Source organism: Littorina saxatilis, linkage group LG12 (assembly GCF_037325665.1).
Source record: "Littorina saxatilis isolate snail1 linkage group LG12, US_GU_Lsax_2.0, whole genome shotgun sequence".
NCBI classification, from domain to species: domain Eukaryota; kingdom Metazoa; phylum Mollusca; class Gastropoda; order Littorinimorpha; family Littorinidae; genus Littorina; species Littorina saxatilis.
Window position 1 is genome coordinate 20,923,157 of NC_090256.1, and position 26,427 is coordinate 20,949,583.

The 26,427-nt window shown below is 42.2% G+C and overlaps 1 protein-coding gene across 1 annotated transcript in view; it reads left to right on the forward strand.

Moving 5' to 3' along the window:
- LOC138983289 (ganglioside GM2 activator-like) overlaps nucleotides 1-2,068 on the forward strand; it is a 6,538-nt gene extending 4,470 nt beyond the window's left edge. Inside the window, exons 4-5 of the mRNA XM_070356712.1 lie at nucleotides 361-583; nucleotides 1,867-2,068. Of these exons, the coding sequence (XP_070212813.1) occupies nucleotides 361-583; nucleotides 1,867-1,989 (346 nt within the window). The 3' untranslated portion in view covers nucleotides 1,990-2,068. The remainder of the gene's footprint in view (nucleotides 1-360; nucleotides 584-1,866) is intronic.
- Nucleotides 2,069-26,427: the final 24,359 nt, after the last annotated feature.

The window sequence follows — 26,427 nt, forward strand, 5'->3', positions numbered from 1 at the left end:
CGACGACGGTTGCGGCGATGACGAGTGCAGATGCTGCCGCAGCTACATTTTTACTCTCCCCAGCACTTACAGAAACTCATGCTCCGGGACCCGGGACATCACTTCCCGAAAAACAACAATAAGAAAAATGTTTACCACACAAAAACACGCACACACACATACACACACACATACACACACACAGTGACACACACACACACACACACACACGTACACACACCCACATACCCACACAAACACACACACAAACACACACGCACACACTCATACACACACACACACACACACACACACACACACACACACACACACACACACACCACAACCACAACCACTTTTGTACTCTCCTCGTCAATGCAGTACCTACGAGAACTCGTGCCCGGGACTTCCCCTCCTGGACACGATGGTGGCAGAGGACTGGGCGGGCATCATGGCGGGCCTCGGCGGTCAGATCAGGACCATGCTGACCACAGTGCCCGGTCTGAATACCACGGCGTGCCCCGTGCCCCCCGCCACCATCAACATCCAGCAGTACACCCTCAACCTCCCCCCGGTGCCCTCCATCCTGAGCTTCTTCGCTGAGGTGAGGACTGAGTTGGTTTGCGGTTGGGATGTGTGGTGATTGGAGGATATGTGTCGAGGTGGTGATGGTGGTGGTGGTGGTGGGGGGTGGGGGTGGGGGAATGCGTGGGAGCGTAGAAGCAGAGACGTCTAACATCAACTTCCCCCTTCTGCCCTTTATCCTCTCCTCCCTTCGCTGAAGTGAGGACTTGGTTGGAGGGAGGGTGTGGGGATGTAGGTGGGTGGATTGGGGTTGGGGAGCAATAAGGGGTGTGTGTGTGGGGGTGTTGTGTGGTTGTGGTGGTTGAGGGATGGGAGGGGTGGAGGGTAAGATTGTGTGGAGGTGAGCCTCAGGTAGTACTGGGTTGGAGGGTTGGGGTGTGTGATAGTCGGGGCGGGTGCAGTTCACCGTCATCCCCCCCCCCCCTCGAGCCCTCTGTCCTGACCTTCTTCGTTGTGTGTGTGTGTGTGTGTGTGTGTGTGTGTGTGTGTGTGTGTGCGTGCGTGCGTGTTTGCGGGTGTGTGTGTGTGCGTGCGTTCGCGCGTGTGTGATTGTGTACAACAAACAGCAAACAGGAACCAACCAACCAATCAAACCAACACACTAATATTACAACCGTACCAAGGACTACCAACAGTCGGTTGCCTTATTTGTAATGTGCTTATGTATAAAGTCCAGAATTAATAGCCGATGTCATCACTATATTTAACCTTGGTAGGGGATCCAAGAAGATTTATTTCCAGTCGTTTTCAGGGGAAAAGTCAGTGACACTGTAGGGTTCGTGTCTCAAGACTTCCTGTTCTGATACACTGACGTAATGTTGTTATAAAACAATCTAGTTCATGCGGGCAACAGCTGGTGATCTTGTCTTTTGTGTATTCAAAAAAGTATTTTCAGGTCAGTTTTCAATTGCTTTTGCAATAACAGAAGTATATACTTTATCTCCGAGTTGACCGCAGCACGTAAGTTATCTCCGAAGGTGGTACTGATGTTATTCCTGACTGAAGAACGGTCGAAGCTATTAAGAGTGTTTCTCGAGGGGAATATATATATATATATATATATATATATATATATATATATGTGTGTGTGTGTGTGTGTCTGTCTGTGTGTGTGTGTGTGTGTGCACGGTGTGTGTGTGTGTGTGTGTGTATGTGTGTGTGTGTTTGTGTGTGTGGGGGACTGTGTGCGTGCATTCGTGAATGCGTGCGTGAGTATGTGCACGTGAGTGTGTGTGTGCTGCTTGAGTGCGTACAAGTGTGACGCGTACATGCCGCATAAATGCGTGTTTGTTCGCCTTGCAGGGTGACTACAAAGCACACGTGACTGCAACTGACAAGAGCACTGGACAACAGCTGATCTGTCTGAAGCTGGCATTGACCATCAAAGAGAAGGAAGAACCTTGCACTGGAATCTTCTGTGGATGATGCCAGTAGATACTTTACCTCGTCTGATTGTATGCACTCTCTGACTAACGCTGATTAATAAATTCAGTTCAGATGTGAATTCCTTGTCTCAACAGTCGTTCACTTGATCACCCTCAGTCCACGACCGAAAAGACTTTTTGCTATCTTTATTTTCTAATACGTGCATGGGCGTTCAAGACACTTTCAACCAGCAGAGCGGCATTTACTGAGTGAGTCACATCATCCACCCGGTAACTTCATCTACCCCACTGATTAGTTACATACGAGTGTAACCGGGGTGGGTATACAATGCGACACCTCTGATATTTAAAATATTTTACACGCACGAATTATTCTTTGCACTGATGCCTGTGTATGAAGAGTTCATAAGAGTTGTGTTTGTGACGTATGGTCAATATTGTCCGTCGGTATTTTTTGGTCTCTATCATGGTCATTTGATCTAGGCACTTAGCTAATTTTACGCCTTGATAGTAACTAGATGATCAAAGGTCACAGAAAAGCTTGGGTCTTGAAAATCTAGCTGACCAATGCAACCTTTGGTGTTCAAATCTGTGAACCATTGCACGGAAAGAGGGAGGCAGTATCAGCAAGGGGCACAACCATTGCTAAGTGGAAGGGTCACAGAATGCATGATTGCTTCCCCTACTGTTAGTCCTGTCATCCAAGTAATGGTGTCCACCGTTCCAGCCACGAAACGTCCTGGAATGCGTGATGGTTAAAAAAAAATTCCACCCGATTCACACACAAGTGACACGCACGCACACACACACACAAACACACACACACATACACACACACCACACACACATACACACACATACACACACACATACACACACACACCCACACACAGTGACACCACACACACACACCGGCACACACACCACATACACACACACACACACAGCACACACACATACACAACGGCACACCACACACACCACACACACACACCACACACCGACTGCACACATTCACACACCACACACACACACACACATATACACACACACACACACACACACACACACACACACACCACATACACAGACACACACATACACACACACCACCGGTCACTACGGTACTATCCCGGTTCCACCACCACCGCTTCCCACCCAACCTCTCCCGGAACAAACCCCAACCTGAGTCAGTGTAAATGCTGTACACGTCGTGTCCGATCAAAGCAGGCACTATTAAAGGACACGACAGTCGTATCGGCTTCAGACAATTCCAAAACAGTGATGCCAGTTGATCAATGTCATCTATAACGATCCTGATTGCCCCGATAAGTTAGTAAGGGTCAAAAAGAGATACGAATTTATCAATGTTCTGTCTCTTTCATGATCCTGATTAACCATCGATGTTGAAAGAGTGAAACAAACTCAAAATTCCATTGATGCTGAATGATTTCAAACTCAAAGTCCGCCTTGCAAACTGAGAAAGGAAACGACAGTCAACCGGCCCCGCATAGCCACAGGAGCTCGCATCTTGAACACAAGGCCAGTACTGTAACTGCCCTTGATACGGATCGATCCAAGGGGGGGCAATCTCAGTCATCTCAAAGAGGGAAATCCAAACGCTATCCGCCTTGTTCGATTTTATGGGCTTGGACGATAGAGAAAAATAAGAAAAGCAAACACTGGAGTATACCTGGACGAAATTTCTATCAAGAACGCAGAATTGATTTTTTCTGAGGTTTTTTTTTTGCCGTAAGCGCCATGTTTATCGGAGCAGGAAACTCTTCCAGAGTGAGGCCCCTTTGTTGATGCATGTCAACATCAGATGTGCGAGACGCGATAAACATGGCGCTTACGGCAAAAAAAAAACCTCAGAAAAAATCAATTCTGCGTTCTTGATAGCAATTTCGTCCAGGTTTACCCTAGTGTTAGCTTTTCTTATTTTTCTCTATCGTCCAAGCCCATAAAATCGAACAAGGCGGATAGCGTTTGGATTTCCCTCTTTGAGATGACTGAGATTGCCCCCCCTTGGATCGATCCGTATCAAGGGCAGTTACAGTACTGGCCTTGTGTTCAAGATGCAGGAGCTCGTATCAAAGCGCCGGTCGATGTACTCCTTTATCCTTCCTGTACTATTACAACTACTATAGAGTACAGGAAGGATAAAGGAGTACATCGAACGGCACTTTGATACAAGCTACTGTGCGCATAGCAGAATATATTGAAGGGACGTTACTAACTAAGAAACAACTATCATGACCATTGATTCTCTAAATACAATACAATACAATACAATACAATAACTTTATTAATCTCTAAAAGAGAAATTACATTGCTGAGCGTTTGTGTCCGTAATAATAACATACATAAAACATTCAAAATAAACATTTGTTCTTTGTCCTGAGAAAATATAGCACATTGGTTATCACATAAGAAAGTATATTAAAAATAAATTTAACATGCATTCACCATCAACAATGCACAAAAGAAATAATGATTGACACACAACACAGTGCAGATACTCTGACGGTTTTATCCCGGGACTCCCCCCCCCCCCCTCCCGACAAGACTTTTTAACTTTTTAAAAGATCGAGTGGTTTTTTTTTAAAGATTTGAAGTAACAAGTGTGATATACATGAGATTTTCAGAATCAGTCCCTCACAGCCAAACAAAATTGAATCAGTCCCTCATAGCAGGGACCTAATATAGGTCTATGCTCATAGCCACACAAAATTGAATCAGTCCCTCATAGCCACACAAAATTGAATCAGTCCCTCATAGCCAAACAAAATTGAATCAGTCCCTCATAGCCAAACAATCCAAACATATCATATCTATATGTTTTTGGAATCAGGAACCGACACGGAATAAGATGAAAATTAAAACGATTTCGGAAATTTAATTTTGATCATAATTTTTATATTTTTAATTTTCAGAGCTTGTTTTTAATCCAAATATAACATATTTATATGTTTTTGGAATCAGAAAAGGATGAAGAATAAGATGAACGTAAATTTGGATCGTTTTATAATTTATTTATTTTTTTACAATTTTCAGATTTTTAATGACCAAAGTCATTAATTAATTTTTAAGCCACCAAACTGAAATGCAATACGGAAGTCCGGCCTTCGTCGAAGATTGCTTGGCCAAAATTTCAATCAATTTGATTGAAAAATGAGGGTGTGACAGTGCAGCCTCAACTTTTACAAAAAAGCCGGATATGACGTCATAAAAGACGGTTATACGAATATCATTCCCAGGAAGTCTCATGTCAAATTTCATAAAGATCGGTCCAGTAGTTTAGTCTGAATCACTCTACACACACACACACACACAGACAGACAGACAGACACACACACACACACACACACACACACACACACACACACACACACACACACACACGCACATACACCAAGACCCTCGTCTCGATTCCCCCCTCTATGTTAAGACATTTAGTCAAAACTTTTTAATTAAAAAATAGAGCTTGTTTGAAACAGGTAGAAAGGAAGAGTTGATATTGCAATATCTGTACGTGGGAATGTGGTGAAAAAGAGTGCTAAAAGTAGTAAGTCGGCCTCAGATCCATTTCAAATATTTATTGCAGAAAAACAAAATACAAATTAAAAACAAAACCACAGAACCATTACCAGGTGTCATAGGAATGTTTGAAAACAATAGTTTCTTCTTCTGCGTTCGTGGGCTGAAACTCCCACGTACACCGTGTTTTTTTTTGCACGAGTGGAATTTTACGTGTATGACCGTTTTTTTCCCCGCCATTTACAGGCAGCCATACGCCGTTTTCGAAGGAAAAAACAATAGTTTTAATTTTACACTGTAAATACAGGAATCAGAATTAAACACCTCAAATTGGCACATGCATAATGAATCACCTGGAATTGCAACAGGGAGATACTGAAGTAATTGGAAACAAACACTTGAAATTGACAGAGAAACAATTGAAAATATATTACTGACATGAGCGTACAATATTTTAATGGAAGTGCATTTTTAGCACGAAGCATCCGCAGGAGGATGCACTAACAATTACATAGTGCCACAAAATGTGTACGGACATTTCACAACCGTGCATTATTAGCACAGAACACATACATGGGGGCGCACAAAACATTATTGTGACAATAATTTACACGAAACATTTCACATAAGTACATTTTTCAGCATGGTGCATCTACAGGAGGGTGCTCCAACAATGATGCATAGTGCCAACATTTAGCGCAAACTTTTCACAACAGTGCATTATCACCACAAAGCGCATACAGCGATTACATAGTGGCCTGCAAACCGAGTGATGAACCCACGGTGCAAGGGAAGGAACTCACCGGCTGCTTTGAAATTGTTTTGGCTTGGAGAGTATCTCTCCAGTGGCAAGTTTTTCCCGACCACAGATACCCAGCGTCGTCCGCGACGCTGGGAATGATTGTGAACACCACACCACCCTGCATGTCCAATAGTTAGCGAGAAAGCCAGTAGACGCCGGCTCGCGGGTCCTTATCTCTGTCAACAGTGACCGACATTAAGTAGTATTTGTGTCAACGACGGTTAATCAATAAAAACACATTACGACGCACATTATTTTTTAACGAGATAAATGCTGAAGAGAAGGACAATCTTGTCAGCTTTGACGAGAAAATGCGAAAAGGGTGGTCCACTGCCGGAGTAATGTCATCTGATCTGCTCAGCAGTTTAGAAGCAACAACAGCTACATTAATGGAGGGTTTATTATTGGTTTTTGGTGGGAGATAAAATTGTACTTATATGCAGGAAAGAGTGATACATACACGTGTATCCGCCTTCTATCTTCTTCTATATATATATACGGCTAGTGTCTGTCTGTCTGTCTGTCTGTTCGCGATGCACGGCCAAAGTTCTCGGTGGATCTTTTTCAAATTTGGACACCGTATTCAGCCACCCCGGACACAACATCATCGATGAGATATTTCAACACGTGCTCTCAGCGCGCAGCGCTGTGCACGCTGAACCGATTTTGTTGTTGTTGTTGTTGTTGTTGTTGTCGGCATCCACTACCAGTAACTCTTCCTTATCTTCTCCAGTGTTTTCAGCCGCGATTATCTCCCTTCCTCCGTGTGGCGTCAATCCATATTCCCGTTACTACGTTACTATTTTTAGAAGGTCACTGCACGTTACTATTTTTAGAAGGTCTCGATCCAGTGTTTTGCGCGTTTATCTCATTTGCTTCGTGCGCAGCCTGGTATTCGGCTCTACTTCTTCCCGGCGAAGCCGGTACCCGGCGAAGCGGGTAATCATCTAGTCACGAATATCTGGACACAATAGTCACGACGTTCTTTTTTTTTTGTGTGAAGAAGGCAAGAAACAACAGCTACATTAGTGGCGGGTTTATTATTGTCCTCTGTGGGAGATAAAATGATACTAACATGCAGGAAAGAGTCATGCAAACACGTGTATCCGCTTCACAAAAACTTGTACACAATGGTCAGGCGTTCTATTTTTCTCTCTCGAGGAATGCAGGAAAAGAACCATTGCAATACTGTCCAATATTTGTTTTAACAGAAGTCTATAACAGTTAATTTGTTCTTGTCTTACCGTTTCTGGCAAATGATCTTGTGGAAAAGATGAAACACACACACACACACACACACACACACACACACACACACACACACACACACACACACACACACACACACACACACACACATACAACTCTCACACACAACCAAAACGTACGAAAATAGCATGTACCAATCAGTGAAGCTTTTTTCCTGGACTTAAAAACGTGCAGTACATCATAAAGACTTTTACCCCCAAAGCAATTTTACATTTCTTTTGCACACCGGGGACTGTATTCCGCCTTATTTCAGCTGGGCTCGTTGTTACTCCGTTTTCAGCTGGGCCTTGTGTCACGCAAACGTAAGTGTCTGCACTAAAGTACAAACTATGTCTTCTAGAAAACTCATATCCGAAAACGGATTGTTTTAGCACTAACCTAAGTAATTTGTCTCTCTATTGCTGTTGTTTTTATCTGACTAGGTTTATTATGTGACCCGCATCGGCTTGAAATAGCCTACTTGCGTGATGTAGCTTTTTGAGCACAAAAGCTGATCAAAATGAAGAAATGATAAGCAACGGTATCATTTTATGGCTTTTCTGTATCATAAGTTTGTTCTATAGTTTCTTGCTGTTATGCTGATGCATTTTCCCGAACCTGCTACAAGGCGTTGAGTCACGAGAAGTAAAACCAAAACCCATGTCAGTCGAGTTTTGTTCCGCGCTGGACACCCATGTGTTCCGAGCTGGTACATCATATCGACTGAAAGTGTTCTGCGCTGGTCCCCCTTCTCAGCTGAGATTCGCATTTATTGTAGCCATATTTAACGCGTTTTGAGGGATTTTCTCAACAGATGAAGGTGTCAGCTATTACCCTTAATAGTTTTCTGGATGTCAGCAGTGAGGTAGGGGTTGCCTCAAGCACAAGTGCTGGTCTGCCACTGCACTGACGTCAACCCCTAAGCGGCCACAACCGGAACGTACTGACCATCTGTGTCCGCATTGTGGAAAGAGCTACGGTAACACCAGAGCTCTAACAAGACATATAAGACGGCACCATGAAGACAATTGTAGTTTTGAGTGCCAAATCTGCCACAAGCGCTTTAGAGAAGCGTCTCATTTGCACGCACATACAAACTCTGTCCATCTGAAAACCAAGCCATACTTTTGTTTTCAGTGCAACAAGAAATTTGCTGACAAGCGTAATGTCAACCCCAAAAGGCACAGGTGTATAGCTATAGATGCTCGAACTGCTTGTGAACATTGTTCCAAGACCTACAGCAGCAGAAAAACCTGCATGATCATGAAAAGCGCGTGCACTTTAATCTTGGGTATTCTTGTGCAAAATGTTCGGCGCAGTTAAAGTTTAGAGCAGAGCTGTCGCGTCATGCCAGGAAATGCACGATCTAACTTTGTGCACTTTGATGCCGGGATTCTTAACTTGGCTCGATTCTGTTTGTTCAGGCAATTTTAGCCAGCAGAGTAACTTTTTTTCTACAATTCTTTCCGTTTGGTTTTTAAGAAAGGGTAATGGGTAGGGTGCGCTTGTGTGTGTGTGTGTGTGTGTGTGTGTGTGTGTGTGTGTGTGTGTGTGTGTGTGTGTGTGTGCTTGTGTGTGCTTGTCAAGTTGTGTGTGTGTGTGTGTGTGTGTGTGTGTGTGTGTGTGTGTGTGTGTGTGTGTGTGTGTGTGTGTGTGTGTGTGTGTGGAGGAGGGATGGTTACATTTTATTGTGGCAGAAATACTATGATCTGATTGGGGAACATGCTTTTTTTCCCTGGTAAAGAAATAGAAAAATTCTTTTACGTGAGTTACATTTTTGATAAAACATACTGCAAGTACAGAATAATTAATTCAGTTGCTGTCAAAATGTTGTCCATAATCAAACATGTCGGTTTTTTTTCCTGTTGTTGTGTTTTATTCTCTACATTAAAATCAAATTTTCACTGACAGATTCAAAAATGATTGTATTGTATTCCTCATCTTCTCCTGCATTCAAAAAAATTATAAATATGTTGTGTTTACTCTAAAAATGAGCTCAGAATGAAAGGAAATAGGTTCTGTAAATATATGCATGTACTACGCAGTCGCATGCTTCGCGGAGACGAGCGTGGCCCCGGGACGGGTTAGCCGAGACTATCTAAATGTAGTCTTGGCGACGACTGGTTTGTCGTGTTGATCTTTTCGTTTGAAACCGACTGACTAAATTGTTTTACATCGCTTCACGCGACTTGTTATTTCTTGTTGATGCATGCACATTTACACACTTGCAGAGGAACAACATCTTTTAGTTTCCATAAAAATTGCATATCTTTCTGTCATTTTCTAGGGCCCAGCGCGGAACAAAAGCAAGCCCAGCGCGGAACGCAGACAAAAATGTAGGGGGCCCAGCGCGGAACAAAACGTACACCACTTCCTTGTTTTGATTGCTCATGACATAATGATGACGCATTGAAGCACGAAATTGATACAGATGAACATAGCTATACCCAAAATAGTAAAAATAGAGAAATATTTGTTGTTCAAATCCATGTTTGAGAGAAATTACGCTGAACCTTCATTTTTCACGAAAACCCCCGCATGCAGGCCTTACATTCGGCCACTGTCAATTAACCAGGTAATCAATAGACGTAAATAGATGTCTACAAAGAAAACAATTATTCCTCTTTCTACTGACATTCATCAATTTTAGCTTAGATCAGTGTGAAAGTCATAGTTTGTGCATTTATTATGAAGACACTTACGTTTGCGTGACATCGGGCCCAGCTGAAAACGGAGTAACAAAGAGCACAGCTGAAATAAGGCGAAACACAGTCCCCGGTGTGTTTTAAAGGAGGCTAGCCGATCGGGTCTGTTCTTTGTCTTGGCAGGAAGTGGTTCTCGTCTCGGCGCATTGTGCCGCGAGAAGAGCGTGCTGACAGTTTGTTTAATATACAATAAGATCGTTACCCTCGTGTTTCCGGACAGCTGGGGCCCAGAGGTTAAAGACGGCTTGCTCTTCGCCGGTAGAGCGCAGTTATGGAACGCTTGCTGAGCCGCTTTTCTTCTCGAAAAGATTACAATCTATCGTTTTGCTTCTCATCAACAACAAACGCGAATATTTCTACTACTACTACTACCACCACCATCAACAGCACCACCACCACCACAACAATGTCGACATCTCAAGCATGTTCTTAGTCCATATATTATCGCCAATGAAATGTGAATATCTCGACACTCTTTTTCTCTCTTGGAAATGACTCATTTTTACCCGAGGCACCGTCCTAACTGACGTTCCGTACAGAGGGTGTGTGGACGTTCAAGAGATTGGTGACAAACACTACAATGCACACACTCTGAAGGTTTTATTCCGGGATGTTCCCCAGGACATGATATGTAAATTTTTAAAGGAAATCAAGATTTTTAACAAGACTGATTTGAAGAAATAAATGTAAAAGTTATGAAGTTTAAGAACCTTCTTTTTACAGTGTGATGAACCTGATTGTAAATAGTTTAAAGCATGGAGCTTGCCATGTGAACTGAGAAAAGAAACAAACTTGCATCGTTCTCGAAAAGCAATGTCAGCTGAAGAGACGATAACAAATAATAACCAACCAACCAACCAATCAACCAACCAACCAATCAACCAATCAACCAACCAACCAATCAACCAACCAACCAACCAATCAACCAACCAACCAACCAAACAAACAACCAACCCACCAAAAACAAACCAACCAATCAACCAACCAACCAACCAACCAACCAACCAACCCACCAACCAACCAACCAACCAACCAACCAACCAATCAACCAACCAACCCACCAACCCACCAACCAACCAACCAACCAACCAACTGACAATGGTAATGTAGACGTCCTGTATTGTTTTCAGTCCCGCCAGCGTTTGTCAGTTTTATCACTCTGCCCTCTACCAATATTTTTCGGGTCCCTTGTTTGTTCATAGACAAAGTAAAAACAAACTTGTGTACGTTTACTAAAAATCTAAACAACGAAGTATTACTTTTAGTCTGTATGCCTGTGCCCTTGACATCATCCAACCACTTCTCTCCCCTTTCATTCATTTCCGTTCCTAGAGTTCCTTCCCCTTTTTGCGAGTTTCCCCTCCATTTTCTTTCAAACCCTGTTCGTTCTGTGTTGCGTCTGCTTTTTGTTGTCTTTTGTGTTCTTTTCCTGATGAAGCTTCCAGAAGCGAAAATTCGTAATCGTCTTGTGTCGTCTTTGTATTGGTGAGTACAGTAATCCTTTGTTTTTTAACTTTGTGTACGTTTGTTAACTCAGTAAAACGTGTGTCTTCCAGTTCGCCCGTCCGCCTGTCTGTCCGGCATTCATTCAGCAAATTAGAATACCGTCCTCCTTTTCTTCATGAAAAGTAGTGTGGTTTGCACAATTCCATCCATCTAATCATCCATGTCAGTTTGACAGCACGGCGAACAACATGCTGAAGAGACGATTAAAACAACAACAACAACAACAATAACCAACAAACGCCGAACATCATCCTTGATTAGTTCTTGATCTTGTAGTGTGTTTTGTCTTCCCAGTCTTGTCTGGCAGACATGCCCAGGATTTGTTAAACAAAGAATACAGCTAAATCACATGGTTGCAAAGTTACGCTGAAATGTATATAAATCTTCCAGCTTCGCCGTAAGCCTACAGAGAGCTCTACCACTGAACAATGCACTCAAGAGAAGACTAGTGTTTATGAAGCTCCATCGTGTTTACAACTTGACGAAAGAATGTGACTCCGTGGTCTGTATATCTTGCTTTCTGCATTATCGGCATGAAAAGCAGTTACTTGACAAAGAAGGTAAGACAAAAAAGAAAGCCAGTTGATACAAAGAAGGTAAGACAAAAAAGAAAGCCAGTTGATACAAAGAAGGTAAGACAAAAAGAAAGCCAGTTGATACAAAGAAGGTAAGACAAACAAGTCGCGTAAGGCGAAAATACAACATTTAGTCAAGTAGCTGTCGAACTCACAGAATGAAACTGAACGCAATGCAATGCAGCAAGACCGTATACTCGTAGCATCGTCAGTCCACCGCGCACGGCAAAGGCAGTGAAATTGACAGGAAGAGCGGGGTAGTACTTGCGCTGAGAAGGATAGCACATTTTTCTGTACCTCTCTTTGTTTTAACTTTCTGAGCGTGTTTTTAATCCAAACATATCATATCTATATGTTTTTGGAATCAGGAACCGACAAGGAATAAGATGAAAGTGTTTTTAAATTGATTTCAAAAATTTAATTTTGATAATAATTTTTATATATTTAATTTTCAGAGCTTGTTTTTAATCCGAATATAACATATTTATATGTTTTTGGAATCAGCAAATGATGGAGAATAAGATGAACGTAAATTTGGATCGTTTTAGAAAAAAATATTTTTTTTTTACAATTTTCAGATTTTTAATGACCAAAGTCATTAATTAATTTTTAAGCCACCAAGCTGAAATGCAATACCGAAGTCCGGGCTTTGTCGAAGACTACTTGATCAAAATTTCAACCAATTTGGTTGAAAAATGAGAGCGTGACAGTGCCGCCTCAACTTTCACGAAAAGCCGGCTATGACGTCATCAAAGACATTTATCAAAAAAACGAAAAACAAATTCGGGGATATCAATCCCAGGAACTCTCATGTCAAATTTCATAAAGATCGGTCCAGTAGTTTGGTCTGAATCGCTCTACACGCACGCACGCACACACGCACACATGCACACACACATACACCACGACCCTCGTTTCGATTCCCCCTCGATGCTAAAACATTTAGTCAAAACTTGACTAAATGTAAAAAGAAAGCCAGTTGATACAAAGAAGGTAAGACAAAAAGGAAAGCCAGTTGATACAAAGAAGGAAAGACAAAAAAGAAAGCCAGTTGATACAAAGAAGGTAAGACAAAAAAGAAAGTCAGTTGATACAAAGAAGGTAAGACAAAAAAGAAAGCCAGTTGATACAAAGAAGATAAGACAAAAAAGAAAGCCAGTTGATGCAAAGAAAGTAAGACAAAAAAGAAAGCCAGTTGATACAAAGAAGGTAAGACAAAAAAGAAAGCCAGTTGATACAAAGAAGGTAAGACAAAAAAGAAAGCCAGTTGATACAAAGAAGGAAAGACAAAAAAGAAAGCCAGTTGATACAAAGAAGGTAAGACAAAAAAGAAAGCCAGTTGATACAAAGAAGGTAAGACAAAAAGAAAGCCAGTTGATACAAAGAAGGTAAGACAAAAAAGAAAGCCAGTTGATACAAAGAAGGTAAGACAAAAAAGAAAGCCAGTTGATACAAAGAAGGTAAGACAAAAAAGAAAGCCAGTTGATACAAAGAAGGTAAGACAAAAAAGAAAGCCAGTTGATGCAAAGAAAGTAAGACAAAAAAGAAAGCCAGTTGATACAAAGAAGGTAAGACAAAAAAGAAAGCCAGTTGATACAAAGAAGGTAAGACAAAAAAGAAAGCCAGTTGATACAAAGAAGGTAAGACAAAAAAGAAAGCCAGTTGATACAAAGAAGGTAAGACAAAAAAGAAAGCCAGTTGATACAAAGAAGGTAAGACAAAAAAGAAAACCAGAAATCCCCACGTATGGTTATACAAAGACAAAAGGAAAGCCAGTTGATTCAAAGAAAAGAAGGTAAAAAGAGATCCAGTCAATACAAAAAAAGGAGCACAAAAAAGAAAGCAAGTTGATACAAGGAAGGCAAGACAAACAGAAAGCCAGGTGATGCAAAAAGATGAAGACAAACAGAAAGCCAGTTGATGCAAAAAGATGAAGACAAACAGAAAGCCAGTTGATGCAAAAAGATAAAGACAAACAGAAAGCCAGGTGATGCAAAACGATAAAGACAAACAGAAAGCCAACCAATGCAAAAAGATAAAGACAAACAGAAAGCCAGGTGATGCAAAAAGATAAAGACAAACAGAAAGCCAGTTGATGCAAAAAGATAAAGACAAACAGAAAGCCAGGTGATGCAAAAAGATGAAGACAAACAGAAAGCCAGTTGATGCAAAAAGATGAAGACAAACAGAAAGCCAGTTGATGCAAAAAGATAAAGACAAACAGAAAGCCAGGTGATGCAAAAAGATAAAGACAAACAGAAAGCCAGTTGATGCAAAAAGATAAAGACAAACAGAAAGCCAGGTGATGCAAAGAAGATAACAAGTCACGTCAAGCGATATCAAAACATTCAGTCAATCGGACCGAAACTTAAAGATCGACACTAGAAACCTGTGGATCAATAATCGTTGAGACTACTTAAACCTGGCTAGACGAAAGCCGTAAACCGAGACGGATTGAGTTAGTCTCGGTAAAGCCTGCGTGCCAACCCAAGACCTAATTTGCATAAGCCGATCTCTTAAATTCTGAGCACATTTTCAAAGAAAACATAACATATTTATATACTTTGGGATTCTGGAAGTGATAAGAAATTAATATAATGCAATTTTGAGTTTGCAAAGAACCGATTTTAATGACAAACTTTAATGTTAGAGCTAATTAACGCTTGTCGGGCTGGTTCTGCCGAGCTGAAATGCAAACTCCCCGTCCGGATTGAGTCACAGAATGTTTGACCAACTTTCCAGCAAGTTGCTTAAAAAATAAAGTTCACCACAGTGCGGCCTCAACTTTTGTAAAAAAAACCGGATATCTCCCCAACCCTTTTAATTTCTTTTTAGAAAGTTGTCCGATAATCTTGGGATATTCATATGTTCGACATAGTACATGCCAAGCAGCATTGTTGTTATGTATATTTCAGCATCTTCCATAGACCAATGGCCTATGGAAAAAACTCGTTGTCTTGTTTTGTGTAGGCAGATCACAGAAGTGCTCAGAACTCACATATCAGCTAACACGGCAAGCCTCGAATTTCTGTCTGGAGCCTTTGTTGATACAGCATACTTGGTATTCTCCGAAAGACTGCATAATGACAATGGATCAGTTCTGTTTGCACGGCTTGTTTGGTCCCGTTTTGCAAAACATGTTGAAGGGATGTAAAACACACACACACACACACACACGTACACGCGTACGCACGCACACGCACACACATACACACACACACACACACACACACACACACACACACACACACACACACAAAACAACAACCAACTTCCACGGCTTATTGCTTCTCATTGAGTGGTCAGTGAACATACTTAGTTGGAAGTCAGGGGATGGCATTCATCTGAAGCGTATTGGCCGGAAGCGGCAACCAGAAATCCTACACTTACAGGTTATGGCCATTCGATGAAAGCGAAAAACAGCAGAATGGTCGTAATGGAAATGGTAGGATGGGGTATTGTTGGGCGATTAGCCATACCGAGTAAACACCCTCGTGTTTCTATATCGGTTGTGTAGACGTTCCGAAACATTAACAATCAACCACGTATTGATGCTATGTATATGCCTTTGTTGAAGGATAACGCCTGAAAAGTTGCCAAACATCGTGCATGCATGTATCTAACCGAAGATATATTGAACCAGCGGCACCTAATTTGGTAGTAATTACAACAAAAACAACAAAAAAGAAGAAAGAAGAAAAGAAGCAAGTCGCGCAGAACGATGTAAAACATTTAGTCAGTCTTGTGGTCCTGGCACTAAAATATCAACTAAAACACAAGATTTATTGTCACGTGGGCGATTAAAGCTTGGTTAGCCGAAAAACGAAGACCAAGACGGGTCACACTACTCCGCGAAGCATGTATACATGGGAAGCCTTTTCTTTAACTCTGAGTACATTTTGAGCGTAAACATGACATATCTATACGTTTTTGGATTCAGAAAACGACAAGGAATCAAACCATGCAATCTTTGAACTTTTTGAATCTGGTGTTAACATTTCGATTTTAATTTAAATTGTTCACATTCAAATGAACACAATCATCAATTAAATGTTAAGCTTTCAAGCTGAAATTTCAAATTAATTTGTTTTAAAATTAAGGTCGCCACAGTGCCGCCTCATCTTTTGGGGAAAAGCCGGCGATACCATCTGGAAAAACTTTCCTGTTAAGCTTCATTAAGATCTTTCCAGTAGGTTTCTGGGAATCGCTCTAACACCCATCCCGACCCCCTCCCCCTCCCCACACACACCACCACCACCACCAAAACCACCCTCGTCTCGATTCCCGATTTATCTATGCAAAACTTGACAAATTGTACAACAACTTTTGTATCTTGTTAAAGTTATCACAAAGTTGCCCTTCTTCCTTCAATCTGTTGTTGTTGATGATGATACTGATGATGATGATGATGATGTCGATGATGAAGAAGATGATGACACCGAGGACGGTGACACATGACTGTTCTTATGATTTGCTCGGAGACATTACAAGGTACGAATGAAGAACCCATCAAAAAATCATTCCCAAGGGCGAAAGAGAAAAGTAGAGTTCTCCTGAGCTATTTATTATTTATTTGCAATTAACTTTATTTCATATCCGGCACACTCAAACTAACAAATAACAGAATGTCTTTGCTGCAAACATCCTCGTGGGATTTAATTCTGCCATATTTGCAATTCAAAGAGTTGCAGTGAATGATCCATTTTGTTGTAATTACATCAAAGATCGAAGGTCACACCTGGGGGCCGTGTATTATTTCGTGTATTATTTCGTGCCTCAAAGAGAATAGAATTTGCCCCAAACAGCGAACTATTGTAACAACGTAATACAAAATGATACGATTAATTTCGATCGTTACTTCAGAAGGAAAGTTTTTTTTTAATTACTTTACAACGAAAACGCCCGAACGGGTGACTTTTTCGTAATATTTGCTACTTTGAACACGACAATATATATATTAAAAAACAAAAAATTGGGGGGAGGGGGGTGGGGGGTATTTACATGAACATATGTGAGTGGAGTTCACCGTAAGGGAAATGAGGCTGTTGACAACAGTGCAGAGGAGGAGAAGAAGGAGAGTTAACAGGGAAAGAGAAACTAGAGACAGACGTTAAAGCTAAAAGTAGTCTTATATCCATGTTTGGTCGTTAGGGGAGCGAGATATTTGATGTTGGAGATCTCAATGTTTCCACGGCCAGGTTTATGAGGGTGGTGCACATCTCCTCTCCCTCGCTGCCTTCGCATACCCCGGCCCTGACTAGGGTCAGGTACTCATTTCCAGATGGGTGGACTGGAGAGTGCTCACAAAAATCGGGTATTGTATTCAGCCAGAGTAGGGGTCGATTCCCGACCGCCTATTTAAGAGGCAAACACGTTAACCACTATGCCACTCCTGGTCCCAGATAAACAGGTTTGGAAAACGGCTATCGTGATCGCATTTCGCTTGGCTGTCTTTCTGAACACTTTCCGTTAGGTATTGGAACTTCAGATAAAATGTACCAAATTATCAAATACAGTACAACAAAATCTCAGACTGGCAGCGGAATTCTGTGTCTTTGTCATTCTTCACAGAAAACGTAATGTCTCTGATAGTTTTACGTTACCATGGCATTCACTTTCGTTTTCATTACTTCCAGATTATGGACAACGATGTGAAAATAGCTAGATCGTGACCAATGGCTTATGCAGCCTAATCGTCATGCATGACTTTGACATTTACCTATAAATGCTTAGCGGCTACATTGGGACAGTATGTGAAAACAAAGTGATAATTGCAAGATAGTGAAAGTTGTGATCGCAGCTATCTCGCACAGAAGGACATAGTATTAGATTATGTATCATAACGAAGAACAATCATAATTTTCTACAAAAGAAATATGTTGTATATTATACTATCAGAACTATCCGGCTCCGCCCGGCTCTTACTGTGAGACAACCAAATATGTCACACGCATTCCTTCTTTGCCACTACTAAAGCAAACGTGTGCAAGATTGTATGTTACACGCTTTGATGCCGAAATCAATTATGTTGATTATGCATTTATTTCTGAAATTTTTTACCTTTACATACATTCAGTCACTACCTTAAACACTTATGTTTTCAGTATTCATTTCAAGTGATCACGAACGTAGACAAGAGGCGAAGCCTTCAAGGCTCACGTAAGAAATCGACAAACAGTAACACAAACTCAATCACTCCGTCACACATACACACACACACACACACATACACACACACACACACACACACACACACACACACACACACACACACACACACACACACACACACACAGTAAGCATAGGTGAAACTGTGCAAGAAAGCGAGACTCTGGATCTGCCAAGTAGTCTCGGCCCGCTCACAATAACAATGACCGAGACGTTCAGTAATTCCTTTGCGTGACGTCTAACCCTCTTACGTCATAATGTGACGTCTTCAAATAGTTTCTATCACACACGTCAAACACTTTTGACCGAGACTGACGTAATCCATAGACTCGGAAATGTTAAAGTTTCTATCACACACACACACACACACGCACGCACGCACGCACGCACGCACAGACAGACAAAGTTTATCATCGCATAGGCTACACTTACGTGAGCCAAAAAATGGGTATCAAAGCGTTGTTACATTTTGTTGTGCATTCTGAATAGTGTGCCAACAGGCCTTGGTCAGTCAATCACGTTTTATCTGTGCACTAAGTGTTTGACGGTAAAAGAATAACACCAACCCCGTTCTCCTGTATATAACTGAAAGCCACATTTTCTTCTTCATTCAATTTCTGTTTTTAAAAACTTCGTCAACTTTCCACTTACACGACACGGTCGCTTTACCAAGCTTCAATGAAGAACCCTGAATACGAAAGGTCAAAACAAAACAATAGGTACTACTTTCACTATCGTCGTCTGCAAAGAAAACCGAAAATGGTGAAACGCTTTGCTACGTACACAGAGGACGAAATTGCAAAGAAAAGATCGAACCTTACACCTGTGACTAGGAAAAGTTGCATAGACAGTTCCGTGCGGATCTTACCACGTATCAACGTACATCCGATGCTCAGAACCTACAGATGGGTGACGCTTTGGCGATTGAGGCTTCGTCTTCAGCTCTAACACGCACGCAGACAGGCAGGTCTAATCTGCACCAGCGGTGATGGAAGGTTTGGATTTAGAAACACTCGAATGTTACTTCGACAAGATAAACGAACCGAAAGACAAAAGTGTGCCCCAAATTCGGAAAATATTCTTTCAAAACTGCACTGTCTGTAAACAACATCAACATCACTGTGAGAAAAAGAACAATCCAAACACAATCAGTTCCCCTGTGTAACATTTCGGATGGACTTTCCCACGACCTGACCTACAAAAATTCTCCGTGTTCGTTCGCGCTTTGCATTCAATCTGTGTTAGTGCGCGCGTGTGTTTGTGTGTTTAGCTTTCGTTGGTTTGTGCTGTTTGGTTCAAAAAAAGTTTATTTTTTTCATTGAAAGATTCAGAAACGTTGGTTGATACTTTGTTAAATGCATTCAACCAGAAAAAGACACGAAACGAATTGGATCTATCTTCTGCTCGCATGCGTGTGTACGGTATGTGTGAAAAGGCAATTGTGTTGTCAGTCTGGTTTTGTGCCTGTTATTTCGTCCCCAAAAACTCATTTATATCTTTCTATGCCTATGCTGTGAGACATAATCGCCATTACGAGCTAGTCGTGTGACAGAGTTTTCTTGCACACTCGACTGCTGCTGTTTCACTCCGGCTAAAGCCGTCGTGAAACATCTACAGTCTCGTGTGCAAGAAAACTCTCTGTCACACGACGAGCTCGTAATAGCGGGTAATATATACACCTTTGTCCATTTACATACACAAATGTAAGGATGGAAAACATCTCCTGGTCAGTACCAACCAAACCGAAACGTCGAAACCCGAAAGCGTGAGATTGAAACCAAAACAAAATCACAAACAAACAACCAACCAACAAACAAACCAAAAACTACACACACACACACACACTGAGATACAACAAAAACCTACGTACTCACACACGAAGATCGGAGAGAAACAAAATGAATTTGAAAAGAAATCACGCAGACAGCAGCTCGAACGGGGCTGTCACTGTAATATAATATCACAAATTACGTCCCCGTGCCCATTTATACACGATTAAGAGAGGGAAAAAAAAAACCCACCATCTCCCGCTCAGATTCAACAAAATATATATACCCACTAACGTACGAAGGTGTAAGATGAAAAAAAAACCCACAGAAAACAATTATGAAAAAACCAACAACCTCTCGTTCAGATACAACCAAATATCTACCAACTTACACACGAAGATCATACAGAATACAGAATACAGTATTTATTGAGCCAAGTGCAGTGACATTAAAAAAACATTTAAAGCACAAGGAATTTAGCGTAGTGTTGGTAAAATCACGCACACACACACCCACACACACACTGACACACACACACACACGCCCACACATTCACTGACATACACACCAACACACACACGCCCACACTACAGCAGTCACGATCACACCATCACACGCAGGGCAGACACGAGGTAAAACAAATGACAATCATCTATTAAAAGAAAAGGTACAAAGAGTGGTCTAAGATGCTGGTGGAAGGGTCTACACAGAATACAATTTTATAATCTAATGCATAGTTAGAACTAGCCCATCCCCTCCACCCACCCACTCATGAATGGCTAAAATAATGCAGCTAAAAATATAGAAAAAAATAAAAATCACACATCAAAGTCCCACTCAACCCCCCCCCCCCTCACCACCACCACCACCACCACCACCACCTAACACTGAGTCACAGGATGTGGTGAGCTCACCGCCAGCAGGATCACCGACTGCGAAGCTGCCCAACTGAGGGATGGGATGCGTTAAGAGAGGAAACAGCTTGGGGGAAGAAAGAGGTCTGGAGACGTCGAGTGCGTGCCCCCAGGGATCGGAATCGACGACCTGAGGGCAGGCGCTCGAAGAGGGGATGGCCAGGGTGGGACTCGTCAGCCACAATTTTCTGGGCTCTGGACAGCATGCGCTTGGCAAGAGGGATGCTTGGGAGGGCAGCTCACAGCCGACGATCCTGCTAGCAGTGCGCACCACACGCTCCAGCTTGTTCTTGAGCAGCTGGGAGGTGTTGCCGTACCACACTGTGATGGAGAATGTCAAGATGCTCTCCACCACGGCCCTGTAGAACTGGACCAGGATGACCTGGCTGAGGCGGAACTTCTTGAGCTGGCGCAAGAAGTAGAGGCGTTGCCGCGAGACAGAGACCGAGAAAGAGCGAAGAGAGAGAGAGAGCGAAGAGAAAGAGAGCAAGAAGTGTGTGAACACACCATAGGCGATACAACCCCCTTCTCTACCCTCCCACCCCCCTCCCATGATTAAGTGATTAAAGAAAAAAATTTATAATGTTCGCCCCGACCGGGGATTCAACCAAGGACCCACCGATCCAGTGCCCGTATTCAAAGACTTCTTGAAAAATTCTGCTGTCCGAAACCAAAACCTTGCATTCATAGCTGTTTTATTGATATGATATGCACCGAAGAACACACTTCTTATAATAGAGACGTTGACTAGCCTATGCTTAGTACACCTTGTGATTTTGGTGGCCACGCGAGTCGCAGCCATGTGTTTTTTTAACTACAGAACGTTGAATAGGCCTTAGATCTATTTTTGTCCTGTTTAGCCTGCATGCAGAGTCACCAAAATCACATTTATAAATTTCAGATACATACATGTATAATGAAATGATTAGCAGCCACCCACGTTGATGGCCACGGCCACATGATCAATTTCACCTACAACAAGAGAGGGAGTCTTACCGTGCAATGGAGATGCATAACCACATGCTATGAATAGGACGTGACATGTGAAAAAAGCAGGGTCTTCGAATTGTGGCGGGACGGAGGGTCTCACATTGGAAGTGGAGTTGTGGGAGGGGGGGTGGGAGGGGTAGAGAAGGGGGTTGTATCGCCTATGGTGTGTTCACACACTTCTTGCTCTCTTTCTCTTCGCTCTCTCTCTCTCTTCGCTCTTTCTCGGTCTCTGTCTCTGTCTCTCTCTGTCTCTCTCTGTCTCTCTTATTTTCACGTGCATGCACGGACTGCATTTGTGCACAGCTCAACAAGGTGGCACGAAACCTTGGCACGAAAGATAAAACGCTTCTCAAGACGTCGGTGACTCCAAAGCGGTTTCTACTCTTCAGCGAGGACTCTGATGGCTTCTAAAGTGTTCCCCTCCTCCTGGCCCCTGGACGTGAGAAATGGCAAAGACATGCCGGACCTTGGCGATCAGCAAGATTGCCAGCCATTTCCACTTTGGCATCATCTCACGTCACAGCGATTCGACCAGCATATTCATCTTCCTCGCAAAACAGCTAATGAGTGCGGTGCATAACCGCCCTCGGCTGCGCTAGCTGGGTATCTACAGAGAATCCGTTTGGAAATGAAGAGTGCAAACGAAGAAGGAAGAGAAGAAGAAAGTTCGACTGAAAAGAACAACAAGTCGCGTAAGGCGAAAATACAATATTTAGTCAAGTAGCTGTCGAACTCACAGAATGAAACTGAACGCAATGCCATTTTTCAGCAAGACCGTATACTCGTAGCATCGTCAGTCCACCGCTCATGGCAAAGGCAGTGAAATTGACAAGAAGAGCGGGGTAGTAGTTGCGCTAAGAAGGATAGCTCGCGTTTCTGTACCTCTCTTTGTTTTAACTTTCTGAGCGTGTTTTTAATCCAAACATATCATATCTATATGTTTTTGGAATCAGGAACCGACAAGGAATAAGATGAAAGTGTTTTTAAATTGATTTCGACAATTTAATTTTGATAATAATTTTTATATATTTAATTTTCAGAGCTTGTTTTTAATCCGAATATAACATATTTATATGTTTTTGGAATCAGCAAATGATGGAGAATAAGATAAACGTAAATTTGGATCGTTTTATAAATTTTTATTTTTTTTTACAATTTTCCGATATTTAATGACCAAAGTCATCAATTAATTTTTAAGCCACCAAGCTGAAATGCAATACCGAAGTCCGGGCTTTGTCGAAGATTACTTGACCAAAATTTCAACCAATTTGGTTGAAAAATGAGGGCGTGACAGTGCCGCCTCAACTTTCACGAAAAGCCGGATATGACGTCATCAAAGACATTTATCAACAAAATGAAAAAAACGTTCGGGGATTTCATACCCAGGAACTCTCATGTCAAATTTCATAAAGATCGGTCCAGTAGTTTAGTCTGAATCGCTCTACACACACACACACACACACGCACAGACAAACATACACCACGACCCTCGTTTCGATTCCCCCTCGATGTTAAAATATTTAGTCAAAACTTGACTAAATATAAAAAGAAGCTATTTCCATGGCAATACTGGTCGATTGAAAAAGTCAGTACGCAATTCAAGGCCCGTATGAATATCACTGTTTTACACATTAATCGTTTTCTTCTGATATATATACATTAGTCTGCCTGTCTCTGTATCCATGTCTGTCTGTCTGTCTGTCTGTCAAAAGTTCCCCCTCCTCCTCCTCCCGCTCCTACTTATATTCATTAATCTGCCTGTCTCTGTATCCATGTCTGTCTGTCTGTCTGTCTGTCTGTCTGTCAAGAGTTGCCCCTCCTCAGATCAGTTCTCTACCCCTGTCTCTCTGTTTCTGAAGGAGATTTTTTTCTTCTTGGATTTCCCGAGAAGCATGATCTCGCGAGTCTTCGTAAACTTCGTAAAGTACAGAACTCGCTAGAATCATCAAAGTAAGACTTGCAGATTCACATACGTATTTTCCATATCATACCAGTCCGCTCCTTCCTCCCATGCATCCATCTATCGCATCTCATTTGCATTCGGCGCGTGAGGCCGCTTTACTTATTCCAGTGCGCGTGCCGCCGACGCTGAGTTTGGACGAACTATGGTGTCTGCGGACGGAGGCGGGAAACCAGCAAAACATCGTCTGCTTACTGAGTGAGAGCTTCCAATGCTGTAGTGGCATCGTCGCGTCACTAGTTCATTCGCAATCATCAAAGAACGAAGAGATGCTTTTTGTCTCGTCTTCTTCTGTGACATCACCAGTTTCATGCTTCGGAGATTCAGTCATGGACTTTGAGATGTTGTTCATCCATTTGTGACTGCATCTTACATCCGTGTCCACAGAGTAACGGGAGTAGGTGAGTTTTATTGTCAGTCACTGTTGTGACTTTTCCCCCGCCACTTTTGTTCAAGTAACTCCGAGAGTTGTTGTTGTATTGGTAGTAAAATACAAGTTCAGTATCCCATATGTCATATGCCACGGTCATATGCCACGATCTCTTCGTTAACTGTAAGGGATGCAGGGCCGGACTAGGCTAAGAGGAGGGGGGGGGGGGGGGGGAGGGGTTGCCAGTGGTGGTCCAGGGGGATGTTCCCCCTGAAGCTGATGGGTAGGTCATATTCTGAGATAGGAAAATGGTCGCTCCTTGCATGAAACGGCATAAAATAAACAATAATAAAAAATGTTTTAAATTAGTGAGGTACATGTTTAGGCTGGGGGGGGGGGGGGGGGTGCGCAACCCCCATAACCCCCCCCCCCCTGGTAGTCCGGCCCTGGGATGTATATATAATAAACATATGTATATATAGTCATTAGACCAAAAAGAAAAATATGTCTGTTTCTGGTAACCCGACCGACCCTATTTTTAAGCGCCGACCCTAAAGGTTCTTTTCGCTTTTCGCACAAAAACAAAAAAAAACAAAAAAACAAATGAAGTCAAGTATGCTAAATAATTGTAAATAAACTAAGGAAGCGTTAAAAAAAAGAAAAAAAGTAAAAAGACGTTTTACTTTTTCTTACGTTAAACAAAACGTAAGAAAAAGGTTAACATTTTTTTATTTTTTTATTTAATTTTTTTTTTTAAACCGACCGACCGACCCTATTTTTTTCGGCGATGTTACCGGAAACAGACATACTTTTCTTTTTGGCCTTAAGTCTCATGGACAGAAAACAAGGTTTATGGAACGAATCCATTAAGGCTGGGTTGAGTGGGTGCGGGGAAGGGGGTTGGGGGTTGGGGTGGGGTGGAGGCGTTTACACGGAATTAGTACATTTTTCCACTTGGACACATACCCAGAGTTAATGTTCTTTTGGTCAAAAGTGGGTATTTGTGGTGAATGTATTGTGCAGATTTAACACTGGTTTCTAGACGGGCGGGGTGGTAAGACGTCGGCCTCTTAATCGGAAGGTCGAGGGTTCGAATCCCGGCCGCTGTCGCCTGGTGGGTTAAGTGTGGAGATTTTTCCGATCTCCCAGGTCAACTTATGTGCAGATCTGCTAGTGGCTTATCCCCCTTCGTGTATACACGCAAGCACAAGACCAAGTGCGCACGGAAAAGATCCTGTAATCCATGTCAGAGTTCGGTGGGTTATAGAAACACGAAAATACCCAGCATGCTTCCTCCGAAAGCGGCGTATGGCTGCCTAAATGGCGGGGTAAAAACGGTCATACACGTAAAATTCCACTCGTGCAAAAGCACGAGTGTACGTGGGAGTCTAACCCCATGAACGAAGAAGAAGAAGAAGAAGAACACTGGTTTCTGTTGTGGAATTAAAAGACTGAAAAATACTGCACTTTTTGACGAAGAAGATAACACTGCTTAACAAAAAGATGTGAGTACAGTATAAGATATTTGATGGGTTGTTGACAGACCAGCTTTTTTGTCGGTCCGAGGGGGAGCATGAAACAAAAGTCGATATGCCCCCCGAGGACCGATAAAAAAGCTGGTCTGCCAACAAACCACCAAACATCGTTTTTGTCATCATTTTGGTAGTGAGAAAATAAGTGCACAATCAACCCAGGGAGCCATGCTTTGAAACACGGGTTCTGTGCTGATAATCACACGAGTCCCGGTTTGATAACCACTGGCAATCAAAGCTGGCGTGTGAAAGCAACTTTCTGTGTTTTTGAGTTCATTAAATGTTGGGATGAATATGTCAGGTTTGAGGATGCACAGTTCTGTACTGTGTAGGTTCATCTCGGTATTCCACCCCCTCGGCTTTCTGTTGTAAATATTAAGCTGAGTGATCGAATGTGGA